Source organism: Mustela erminea, chromosome 16 (assembly GCF_009829155.1).
Source record: "Mustela erminea isolate mMusErm1 chromosome 16, mMusErm1.Pri, whole genome shotgun sequence".
NCBI classification, from domain to species: Eukaryota; Metazoa; Chordata; class Mammalia; order Carnivora; family Mustelidae; genus Mustela; species Mustela erminea.
Genome location: NC_045629.1, coordinates 74,860,652 through 74,873,516, shown reverse-complemented (window position 1 = coordinate 74,873,516; position 12,865 = coordinate 74,860,652). Strand labels below are relative to the sequence as shown.

General features: G+C 46.5%; 1 protein-coding gene across 3 annotated transcripts in view; it reads left to right on the top strand.

Moving 5' to 3' along the window:
- Positions 1–9,454: 9,454 nt before the first annotated feature.
- ADCY8 (adenylate cyclase 8) overlaps positions 9,455–12,865 on the top strand; it is a 226,567-nt gene continuing 223,156 nt past the window's right edge. For all 3 annotated transcript variants that reach the window (XM_032316633.1, XM_032316632.1, XM_032316631.1), the window contains exon 1: positions 9,455–11,689. In XM_032316633.1, the coding sequence (XP_032172524.1) occupies positions 10,727–11,689 (963 nt within the window). In that variant the 5' untranslated portion in view covers positions 9,455–10,726. The remainder of the gene's footprint in view (positions 11,690–12,865) is intronic.

Here is a 12,865-nt window from a genome sequence, read left to right as displayed (position 1 = left end):
ATTATCTTGCAACCATGAAGAGAAGATCAAAGGAATTCTAGAGTCACCAATACAAAGCCCCAGACATAACTGATTCCCTGAACCAAACAAGCAAATTTCTACATTGCCCACTTCTTTTTGTGCAATAAAAATAAACTTTTATTGGTTTAAGCCCCACTTATTTGGGTTTTCCCATTATATGTTGTCACTCTAACTTATAAAGGCATCTAACCCAGACATAGGAGGCCAGGGAGAGCTTTCCTGGAGAAAGTGATATCCATGCTAAGAGCCGGATAGGTAGGAAGAGGCTCCACAAAACAGGACCAGCAAATCCCTAGATTCAGAGAGAAGGGAGAGCAAGATATGTTTGGAGAGAGCTGAATGTAGTTGAGTGTGGCTAAAGGCCGAGGGCAAAATAGGCATCAGTGAGAGAGGAGACTGAAGAGGGGCAGTCCTAGAGCTATTTGTCTTTGATGTTAAGACTTAGGAGGGCAAAGAAGAGTCATTGGAATGTTTTAAGCAAGGGAATGACATATTGGCATAGACAAAATGAGGTGGGAAGTGGTTCTTTCATGGATATAAGGTTTCAGTCACGGAAGGTGATGAGGGATTCTGGGGGCACCCTGCACAGTAGTGTATGTGCAGTTGGAAATATGGTACTAAAAACTTGGAGATTGCTGGGAGGGGATTTTTCTTTTCTTTTCTTTTCTTTTTTTTTTTTTAATTAACGTATAATGTATTATTTGCCTCAGGGGTACAGGTCCGTGAATCATCAGGCGTACATTCCTCACATTCCTTACATTCCACAGCACTCACCACAGCTCATACCCTCCCCATTGTCCATAACCCAGCCACCCTATCCCCCCCACCACCTCCCAGCTACCCTCAGTTTGTTTCATGAGATTAAGAGTCTCTTATGTTTTGTCTCCCTCCTGATCCCATCTTGTTTCATTTATTCTTTTCCTACCCCCCACAACTCCCACTCTGCCTCTCAAATTCCTCATATCAGGGAGATCTTATGATAATTGTCTTTCTCTGATTGACTTATTTCACTCAGCATAATACCCTCTAGTTCCAACCACGTCATTACAAATGGCAAGATTTCGTTTCTTTGGATGGCTGCATAGTATTCCATTGTGTATATAAACCACATCTTCTTTATCCATTCATCTGTCAATGGACATCTGGGTTTTTTCCATAGTTTGACTATTGTGGACATTGCTGCTATAAACATTTGGGTGCACATGCCCCTTTGGGTCACTACATTTATATCTTCAGGGTAAATACCCAGTAGTGCAATTGCTGGGTCATAGGGTAGCTCTATCTCCCACTTTCTAAGGAAACCGGGAGGGGGTATTTTATGTCATGTGTTTTTTTTTTTCCCACAATAAAAAAGAGTGATGCATTCATATTTTAATTTAGAATCACGGCAGCTGATGAAAAGAGACTGGTTATAACTAGAAAGACCTGTTCAGTCTACTACCATCACTAGGTGAGAGAGGATGGTGTCCAGAAATAAGAAAACAGCAGGGGAGGTGGCAGAACTATAAGAAAGTTGTCATCTGCTCTGTCAGTAATTAACAGATCTTATTAACTGAGTGAACGGAATAGGATGAGCTCGTAAATATTAAGCATTCGTTACATGTGTTGTACCATACCAGGTGCTTTATGATGGATTGCCTGTGGTCTTAGCTTTTTAAGAAAGTTCCAAAGTGTTAAGGAATTTACCAAGGTCACAGAGATACCACCTTGTAAAGTTAGAACTCAAGAATGAGTCTTCCTGAGTAAAAAATCAACCCATTTCGCTAAACCATGACTTTAGGTAAGCAAAATATTTAATGATTCTAATAAGCATCTGAAGACTAGACCAAACATTTTGTTTACTTCTATCTGTATTTAGAAATCTACATTACAGGGGCGCCTGGGTGGCTCAGTGGATTAAGCCGCTGCCTTCGGCTCAGGTCATGATCCCAGGGTCCTGGGGTCGAGTCCCCCATCGGGCTCTCTGCTCAGTGGGGAGCCTGCTTCCTCCTGCCTCTCTGCCTGCTTGTGATTTCTCTCTCTGTCAAATAAATAAATAAAATCTTAAAACAAAAAAAGAAATCTACATTACAGTTTACATTATGCCCAGTACATGCAGTGTGTGTGTGTTTATGTGTGTGTGTAGGTCACACTATCTAAATCTATTTGATTCCTATTTGTGTAACAAAAGTTCAAAAATCAATTTGGAGAGTGAGAAATACCATGTCAAACTGAACTTTATGTTTTGTGAATTTCAGATACTGTAACACCAAGAATTTGATAAGGTATTTTACTGAAATTTTATCAAATATTTTTTCTGTTCTTTACTTCAGAGAGGAAGAATTTGGATGCTAAAGGATGCCTTAGTATGGAATATAGCAAGACATTAGTGTCCTTGTTATTCTATTTTACTCTCTTTCATTAATTTATCCCTTAAATGCTAATTATGATCCACCAAGTAATTTTGCAATGTCCGATTTGGTTGGAACCGATAATGTAAAAAGAAAAAAAAAAAAAAAGAAAGTATTGATTGGAGGGAAAAATGAATCTCATACATTTGTATATGTGAATCATATTTTGAGATATTAATTCATGGGTTTTGCTTTTGGGTTTTCCTCTTTTTCCTTGCCTTTATTCAAGCTTCCTTTAAATCACTTCCGTAAGGAAGGAAGAGAAATCAAAAGTAATAATTCCATCTTTTGTTTTTATAAAAATATAATCCTGGAGGAGACCTTAAAGATTTTAGAGGTACAAGGAGTATAAAGTATAAGGAAGAATGCATGTGCACAGGGGAAAATCAGATGGCCTTTGAGGAAACACATAAAGGATTTTCGTCAGTCTAAAGGAGATATCCCCAGTCTGGAGCAAGAAGAGAAACAGACAGAAGACAGACAGACACAGAGAAAGTCCACAAGTCTTAACTAATGACTTTTCATAGTGCCCTGGAGAGGGTTCATCACCCCAGAGAGGAAGGGCAATGTGCTATATCGAACACATGGGACCATAGGCAGACCTATGAAGATTCTCCCACTGGGACCATGAGAGTCAGACAAAAGACCCACTGCCTTGGGGTGACCTTTATGAAGGGAGAGCCAAAGACCAGAGGGCATGCACATTCACAAATGCACACCTTCCTGAGTGCACTGGGCACTGGGCACTGAGTAAGAGCCAAGAACCAGGGCATCTCCCCAGGATCAGAAGGGTACAAATGAAAGCCCTAGATGTGAGTTACATGTCTCATCAATTGGGTGAAAACAGAAATATATTGTTTTTTAAAGATGAAGAAATGTATTTCTTTTATGCTTATTTAATCGACAGAGATCCATACATACAATTACATAAATGTGTATAAATACCTACATTATATTATCATCTATAAATTTTTAGCTTGAATATTCTACCTAAATCCCAAAGGTCTCCTTGGGTGAGGGGGTTGGTAGGGATGAAATACTTACAAAATAAGATGTTTTGTTTTACTGAAATAGCACTCAGGTATGGCTGGGTTTTGTTTTTGGTTATGTTTTCCCCAAAAAACAATGAGGAAAATGATCTGCTTTATTTCTCACTGAGTCTGATCAATTTGCCCCAAAACTTCATATGTATGTCAAATTAAAAAACAGGTCTTAAACCACAGCTAAAAGAGATTTTGGTCCTATGGGTGAACTAGCTGGAAACTCTCATATTTTTTTCTTTCATTATGATTTCTTTTAGCTAACTTCTTAATGGTTCCTCCAATGGGCTGTGTATGTGTGTGTTGTTAATCTTATGCTTTCAATAAGTAAAGCCTTAGTAAGTGAGGTCATAGTAAGTTCAGGCTGTAGTGAAATGAGAGACAAGGGAATCATCTTTTTTCAGAAAATATTATTTATTTATTTATTTATTTATTTATTTATTTATTTGTATGTGAGTGGGGGAGGATCAGAGGAAGAGAATCTCATGCAGACTTCTCACACCATGGAACCCTGTGTGGGGCTGAGATCATGACCTGAGCCAAAACCAAGAGTCCAACACTTAACCATTTGAGCCACCTATGTGCTTAGTGAATCACCTTTAAGAAGAAAAAGTGTTTAAGTCCCTGTAAGATATCTTCCTCTCACTTGACTGATGAATTCTACGTGTAGATATATTGTTTCAACATTATTTTCCCACTGATGAGACTGTCTTCTCTTTCCAGGCACTAGAATCCAATATAAACTAGTTCCTGTGAAGATCCAAAATGTATACAAAGAGGTTCACCAACCCCCCAACCCCCCCAACCCACCCCTGCCTTGGATTTTTCAAGGCAAAGAAAATACATGATAGGAGCAAAATAGATATGTTGTTTTTTCTATTGTACATTGCGTTACATTCCAGATGAAATGTGAGTCCAAGTTTTATAATTCATACACTGTTTTCATGGATGAGCCCTACTAATTTTTTTTTATTGAAGTAGAGTTGACATGCAGTATTATACTAGTTCTAGGGCATACAATAATAATTTGACATTTATATACACTTTGAAATAATTGCCATGATAAAATGTAAGCCTTACTTACTTTAGCCATTGACTTTTCCTGAAGTTCCATCAAAGCAGTTAATGCCTTTGATATTTCCTAAGAGCAGAGCTTCCAGGCAAGACAGGCATGTCTTCCCCCCACCTCCAGCTTTATTGGGGTATAACTGAAAATGAAAAATGTGCATATTTAAAAATTGTAAAAATTGATATAAAATGTGAGTTCACTACCACAATCACTAGTTAATACATCCATCACCTCATGCTTTTACCATTTGCTTTGTTTTTTCTTTGTGTGTGGTGTGCGTTTAAGATGTATCTCTTAGCAAATTTCATGTACTTTTCCTTTAAGGATTTCCAGCTTTGGAAGCTGCCCTGTCACAAACACCCTCCTTCCCCTTGGAAACAGGATCTCTCTGGTTTCAGGTCCCCTTCCTGAACTGAGTCCATCTTTTCTTTTACATGTGAATATTTTATGTCTTCAGTGTCAGTGTTCCTAAGGGTATTTTGCAAAGGGCCCAGCACTTATAAAACTTAAATTTATATATTACTATACTTAACCTACCAAGTCAAAGATGCATTGGAGGGAAATAAATTTCCTTTTCTTAAATGTATCTACTGTAAACAGACCAGTGGTATACATCAGCATCACAAAGCCAACAATGTTATTTTCTAATAGGGCAAGAGGATGTTTCCCCCAGGACCACCCAGAGGAAGTAAAATAGACCAAAGTAATTATTTTGGTTAAATTCATTATATGAAAAACTGCTTTTTTACAAACCATAAAAACAGTGTCTGTGGCTTGAACTGCACAAAAAACTAACAGACCCTCTACCGAAACAAGAATTTAGTTCTCTTACTTGTATCTGCCATTCCGGTCATGCTACCAGACTTCTCAAAGGGTGAGTTTCTCAGAAATCTCTTACTTAATTTGCATTTGGAAAGTCCAAATGTATTTGACAGTTTCATTTCTATCAGTCCTATTTAAATTAGGTCAACATTTGTTGACTACTTGTGACAGCATTTTTATTAAGCATGTGAAAGCTAGAATTACACGATCTAAATTTAATTGCTGGAATTTTGTTATCTATTAACCATGAGTTCCCAGGCAAGTTATTTAGCTGCATGGAGCCTGGGCATCTTAGTCAGTAAAATGGAAATAGCATTTTGTTCTCTTTAACTCAGAGAATTGCTGCGATGCTTAAATAAGATGTTCATAAAGATCTTAAGTGCTCAATAAATTGTTGTTAATCTTATTATCTTCATGTACACTTGGGAAAATTAATAAAGGGAAACCTCACTGAAGTTGAGTAGGGAGGCTAGAGGGGGGAGCCATACCAGGGAGAAACAGAATTACAGAAAGAATTGTAATAATAGGCTCCAACAGAAGACTCATCGACAGAAAAAAATGATCAGTTCCAAGCCGACAACCTGGAAAGACCTACACTGAATCTTCAAGAAATCCACTACCCCAGCAACTTACCTATCAGAAACTAGCATCACCGTAAACTCTTGCCTTTTTCCAATGCACTTGCTTTCAAAACAACCCTTCCCAATTTCCTCCTTCTCCTCCATAAAATAATGTTCCTCTCCTTTGTTTGTTGGACTGACCTATAGTTTTTCCATAGTTTGCATGTCCCAAGTTGTTATTCCTAAGTAAACCCATTTTCTCCTGGTAAAATAACTCATGGCTTTATGTTGAAGGTTAATACTCTAGTTGCTAGAAACTGGAAGTTATAGGCCCAAGGAAAATCAGTTCTCTCCTTCAATGAGTTCACTGCTTCATGGGGAGAAGTGAGAGACAATTGAGTGAACAAATGGGACAGAGCCAGTCCCTACAGTAAGTGTCACACTAGCAGTACCAGAATAGACTGGCTGACAAAAGAGAAGTGTCCACCAAGAAGACAACAAGACTAAAGCAACCAAACATGTTTATTTGCAGTCTTAGGAATTGCAATCCAAGAGATACATAAGACACAGAATCCACAGGAGTCAAACATGTGCCCTGAAATGTGAGAGTGGTGTATAGGTTTATAAAGGCAAAACCCACAAGCCTATATAAATTGATTTGAAAGAATTATGATTGGTGCTGGCAGAGTTTAAAGGGACTTTCTATACATGGCTGGATATTTGGCTAACAAGTGTTACATTTTTTTCTATTTCAGTCCAAAGTAGGAGGATGTGTTCTAAAAGGTGGTAGATCTGCAACTGACAAACGCCAAAAGTTCTGAGAACTACAACAGGGGATGGGCCTAGGCTCTACTTCCTTGAGATTCTTCTGACTCTGTTTTGAGTGACTCTTTTCGCGATGCCTCCTCATGTTGGAAGCTTCTTTCACAGAAGGCAGTTCTTAATTTTCACTGGGAATATCAGGGAAGGATTTGCACAGAGACATTGCCCAGGCTTTGCAGGATGAGATGAGTAGTATTTTAAAAGAAGGAAATGGCAGGGGGAGAGAGGAAGACACGGGGCCTTTCCAAGAGAAGGCTTCCTCCGTGTACAGAAAGATGTGAATTTGAGAAGTACTGTCCCTGAACATAGCCAACACCCACTCATAATAAATAGACAGGGGACAAGTAAAGGCATGATGAGAGGCCCATTGTAGCCTCAAAGCAGTATGTTAACTTGTTTTAAGTGATAATCATTTGGTGGTTTGCATCTTTCAAAAAACTTTTCAACATTTGTGTAAAGGCGGGACGCCTGGGTGGCTCAGTTGGTTAGGCGGCTGCCTTCGGCTCAAGTCATGATCCCAGCGTCCTGGGATGGAGTCCCACATCTGGCTCCTTGCTCGGCGGGGAGCCTGCTTCTCCCTCTGCCTCTGCCTGCCTCTCTGTCTGCCTGTGTTCACTCTCTTGCTCTCTATCTCTCTTGTGACAAATAAATATTTTTTAAAAAATTTGTGTAAAGGCAAAGTTGTCATTGGAAAACAAAATGCTTTGAGGACTGAATGGCACTGTGTCACCCCCAAAAGAAGAACTGAATCCAATTGTCTTCAGTGCTCTGCTTTTAAAATAACCTGTTCTAACATCCCTTAACAGCAAAGGAAATTTCAGAGGAGTCAGTTGACCAGATGCAACGTTTTCTCCCTGATACGTTAGTTTCAACCTGAGTTCATTAAATTCTTTGGGTTGTTTTTTTTTTTTGTTTTTTGTTTTTATGTAGCGTGCTATGCTCATTCATCAGCCTGAGTCATTTTATCTGATTGGGTCCAATCTCCCCCTCCTTGGCATGCCTTCTTTGTTGCTGAATAAATCATCCTGTGATATGTCCAGGAGGAGGATTTTCATAGGAAAGTTCCATCTGCATTCAACCCCTCATTTATTCAGGCTGAGTTCTCAGGCTCCCAAGGAGAAAGATTGAGAAAATAAAGAGGTGTCTTCGCTGCCAAGTTTACTAATACGGTCATTAGCACAAATGACTTGGGGCAATGCCTGAGAGAGGATACAGCTGGGCACACATTCTGGCATAGGGTCTGCAGGAACCTGCCTCCCTCCCCCACCAGCCTTCTGCCCTCTTTGGGCTCCCTCCTCAAGTCAAGACACTTATTACCCACCAGAATTTCAGGAGACCTGGGGATGCAGGTGAGTCCAAGCAATTTAGAAAGGGAGAAGCAAGCAGTGTTTCTTTTCTGGACTGATTTCGTTCATGTCTAGATAACTTCAAAACTGAGTTTTGGAGTGCACTTTGCCCTTTACCTCCAGCCCCTTGGGAGTGGGACAGCTACCATGGGAGATCTTTATAGTTAAGTTAATTCACCCACAGACCGGCTTAAAAGTAGAACCGACCTTCTTTCTGTTTAAAATTGAGCATTTAATTTTGTTCTCTTGAGAGATGGTCAAGTACAACTCTAAAGGCCTAGTATTAAAGGAGTTTTTCAGGGTGTATATTACATCCCAGAAATCTACTGTTAAGGGATAGGGGGAAATGTCAGTCGTCTTCTCTCTTGGGATTCTCTGTACAGGCAGTGGACCAGTTCTGGATTTAAAGCGAAAACCATGTATGTGAATAAAAAAGAATAAAAAGGAAAGAATTAAATCTCGTGTTTCTGGGACACAGTGAACCCAAATAACCCTGGAGAGAGAGAGAGTATGTGGTTGGGGAAGGGAACCATTCAAAGCCATTCCCCACTCAGGGCAGGCAGAGAGAGGGGAGTTTCTCCTCGGGAGGGCGGGGGAAATCTCTCATTCCGGAGTGCTGAGGGGGACAGCCAGGCGGTCTTCTGGGCTTTCACTGGACGCCACCGGGAGCCGAGAAAGCGCCCAGGGCCTGACGTCATTGGCCATCAGCTGACTGTGCTCAGGGCCCGGGCTCCACCGGCTGCAGCCGCAGTTGCGGTGGCAGACGTGGCGGCCGCCGCGGTTCCACCACCTGCAGCTGGGCTCGGGACTGCCGCGACCACACTTAACTTGCCGCACCCGGACCGGGCGCTTCCACTTGGCCGGGCGCGGAACCCGGAGGGCGCGAAACCGGGCTTGAGCCTGCTGCTGGAAATGTTTTGCCCCACGTTCCCCACCCCCCACCTCCTATTGTAAGCAGGGAGAAACTTGGAGTGCGCGGCACTCAGAGGACGAGCCCTCCAGTCCTCGGGACTGGTGTAGCAAATGCTCTTGCTAGAAGCCGTCTCTACAATTGCGGCTTCTTGCTTTAAGCCAAATAGCTGGTATCACCAAAAGATGCCCAGGTGGGGAGGACGGAAAGGAGACCCTCTATTTCATCGCGTTGGGCTTTAGGAGTCCGTGGGCAGAGCGGCCTACGAGTCCTGGCTCTGCACCTGCCGAGGACCCAAGCCAGTGCCTAAAAAAGAATAGCGGAGGAACCGGCCGGCGCGGCCAGCTGGAGCGCTGGATAATCGCGCGGGGGGAGGCCGGGGCGCCCGTGGTCGTCCTCACCCACGCCGGCCTGTGCGTGTTGCTACCTCCAAGACCTGGGGCGTCCTGGACAGATCTGGGTGCCAGCTTCCCGCCACCACCCCCACCCGGTTCCGGAGGCGTGGCTTGCGTGAGGGCGGGTTTAAGTCCCGGCGGGTGTCTGACCGAACTGACAGGTCTCCAAATTCCTCCCCGCTGCCGGGTGCCCGCCGCGCGCTTCAGAGCACCAGGGTGGCACGAGGCGCGTCCCTGGGTCCCGTGGCGTCTCAGTCGACTTCCCCGCGGTTTCCGGCCTCCCTCTTCATCCAAACCTTACACGCGCCGCACCCGCCAAGCTTCGGTTCTTAGCGTCAGGGATCCGCACCGGTGGCTTCTCAGCGATCTCAGAGCTGTTGGCTTCGGAGCCCTCCCCACTTTTCCCTGCCCCCGCCTCCCAGCTCCGGGCCAAATGGACTCCGAAGAGCGAAGTGAAGGGAATAGGAACTGTGGGCTCCGGCCCCTCGGAAGGGCTGGCCTCGCTTTCTAACCGCGACTGGGACCCTGCCGCCCGCCCCTTCCCCGGGGGATGCGACGGGCCAGAGCCAGCGCCAGCGCCGCGCGGTCAGTCCTCGAGCTGGAAGAGGAGACAGCCAGAGATCAGCCGAGGAGGGGGCCTCAGCACACCCCCTGCTCCAAATTAACTGTTTGGTGACTTCTGAGTCCCGAGGATACCACTTCTTCAACCTTCCGCGGGGCACCCCGCCACCTCCTGGTCCCCCAAACCTCCCCCTTCTTTGCCCCCGCCCCCAGCTCCGCCCCGCTCCCCATCCCGGCGCAATGGAGTTCTCCGAAGGTCTCTGCTCCAGCCACAGCGGCTAACTTCGCACCCGCAGCCGCAGCGGGTTACCCTTAGCCAGTCCTCTTGCAGCCGCCGAGTCGTGGGTGTCCCGAGCCCAGTGCCGCAGCCAGGACCCACCCGGCGCGCAGCAGAAAGGAGCACGGCGCTCAGGCGCCTCTTGGAGAGCAAAGGCTGCGCCAAGACGCTGAGCCGAGGAGTGGCCGAGAAGCCTGAGCCCGAGAAGGGGGCTGCGTGGCTCAAAGCGCCGCGGCTTCTGTGGACACCACCCTCGCACCCCAGCTGCGCGGTTTGTCTGGAGGGCGGCGCGCAAGGACGCAGGGGTCTGCGGCGATCTTCCAGACGCCCTTTGCCCCGGGGCGCACTATGACCTGACGCGCGGGCCTCCTGTTCAAGGCTCGCGCGACCGGGCGGCCGGGGATACCAGGGCTCTCCGCCGAGCTCGCGCCAGGCCGCGGTGGGGTCTTTGGGACCCTTCCCCTCCAGCTGCCTCCTTCCTGCTCTGCGCCTCCCCGCCTGCGGCCCGGCGCCATGGAGCTCTCCGATGTGCGCTGCCTAAGCGGCAGCGAGGAACTCTACACCATCCACCCGACGCCCCCGGCCGGCGACGGCGGGAGCGGCTCTCGGCCGCAGCGGCTGCTGTGGCAGACGGCGGTGAGGCATATCACCGAGCAGCGCTTCATTCACGGACACCGGGGTAGCGGCGGCGGCAGCGGGAGTAGAGGCTCCGGCAAAGCCTCGGACCCTGCAGGCGGCGGCCCCAACCATCACGCGGCGCAACTGTCCAGCGAATCGGCGCTGCCCCTCTACTCGCTGGGCCCCGGGGAGAGAGCTCACAGTACCGGTGGCACCAAAGTCTTCCCGGAACGCAGCGGGAGCGGCAGCGGCAGCGGCAGCGGGGGCGGGGGTGATCTGGGCTTCCTGCACCTTGACTGTGCCCCGAGCAACTCGGATTTCTTCCTGAACGGAGGCTACAGCTACCGAGGGGTCATTTTCCCCACTCTGCGCAACTCCTTTAAGTCCCGGGATCTGGAGCGCCTCTACCAGCGCTATTTCCTGGGCCAGAGGCGCAAATCCGAGGTGGTGATGAATGTGCTGGACGTGCTGACCAAACTCACCTTGTTGGTCCTCCACCTGAGCCTGGCTTCGGCCCCGATGGACCCTCTCAAGGGCATTCTCCTGGGCTTCTTCACTGGCATCGAGGTGGTGATCTGCGCCCTGGTGGTGGTCAGGAAGGACACCACCTCGCACACGTACCTGCAGTACAGTGGCGTGGTCACTTGGGTGGCCATGACCACCCAGATCTTGGCTGCAGGCCTTGGCTACGGGCTTCTGGGTGATGGCATCGGTTACGTTCTCTTCACACTGTTCGCCACCTACAGCATGCTGCCGCTGCCGCTCACCTGGGCCATCCTGGCTGGCCTGGGCACCTCTCTGCTGCAGGTGGCCCTGCAGGCGGCCATTCCTCGGCTAGCTGTCATTTCCGTCAACCAGGTAACTCCTGCCTGCCTTGCTCTCCCCCTCCCCTGCCCACTCCCCGGGGTTAGTTAGAAGTAGCTTTCGGGAAGGCCCCTCTCCTCGCCTGGCACAGTGCCTCCTACTTGGGAGGTCCTCGGTGTTGGTGGGATGGCATTTCGCTCATCGTAGAGTTGGAACTAAATGACCTCTAAAGTTTCTTCCAGCCCTGCCCTTCTTTTCTGCTTCTGTGAGTAATTCTCCTCAGACAAGCAGCTAAGAAACAGCCTTCTTTCTCCTCTGCACACGTCCCCCAGGGTCTGTAGTCTCTAGAGAGGAGGAGAAGCATCCCGATTTAGAAGGTGACCCATTCCTTTAACAACTTTTACTCACAAGAGTCACAGCAGGATGTGGTAAGGGACTCTGGGATTCAGAGTTGGGTTTCTGTGTATCTCTGTGCCACAGACCCTCAGTTCTGGAAGGCAATAGAGTTTGTTGAACACATAACAATTGCTGGTGGGAACCCTACCTATTTTATATCATCCAGTCCTTCAGACGGTTCCAAGATACGTATTTTACTTGGGTATTCTTCACTGCTTTGGGGTCCTAGAGGATATCTTCTCTTATTATAGGATCTGAACCCAGTGCTTTGCATAGATCAGCCTCATCTCGGACCGGTAGGGTGGGAGGGAAGTGTCTTTGGCAAAGAATGCAAGTTTTGCTTAATTGATAAAGAGCACTTTGATATAGATGGTCTGAAATATTTAAGTGGAACCCGACCTCTGATCTCTTTTCTTCCTTTCTTCCTGTCTTTCCCGTTAAGTAGGGATGTGTTTCTGGGAACAGAGTTCCCATTGTCTGTGAAGGAGAAGATGGATGATGACTTTATTGTTGAAATTCATTAAAATCAGTAGATAATTAATGGTCCGACACTTTGTTTGCCGAATGTCTGATAGGTAGCAGGAGATTAAATCTCGGGGTTTCTCCATAAGAGTGAGAGAAACATGTCAGCTGAAGTGTTTCCACACAGGAGGCTGACACAGGTGCTTGGACGGGAACCTGCTTTGCATGTTCCTGCTCCAGGCTCAGCCGCAGCCTCTTTGCTCTATTGGAAGCTTAAAAACTCCTCTTCCTCGTGTTCGGGTTTGAAGACATCGTTGAATAACCAGGTGCGACATCTGACATTTGCTCATGGTTTCTGGCATGCTGGCACCT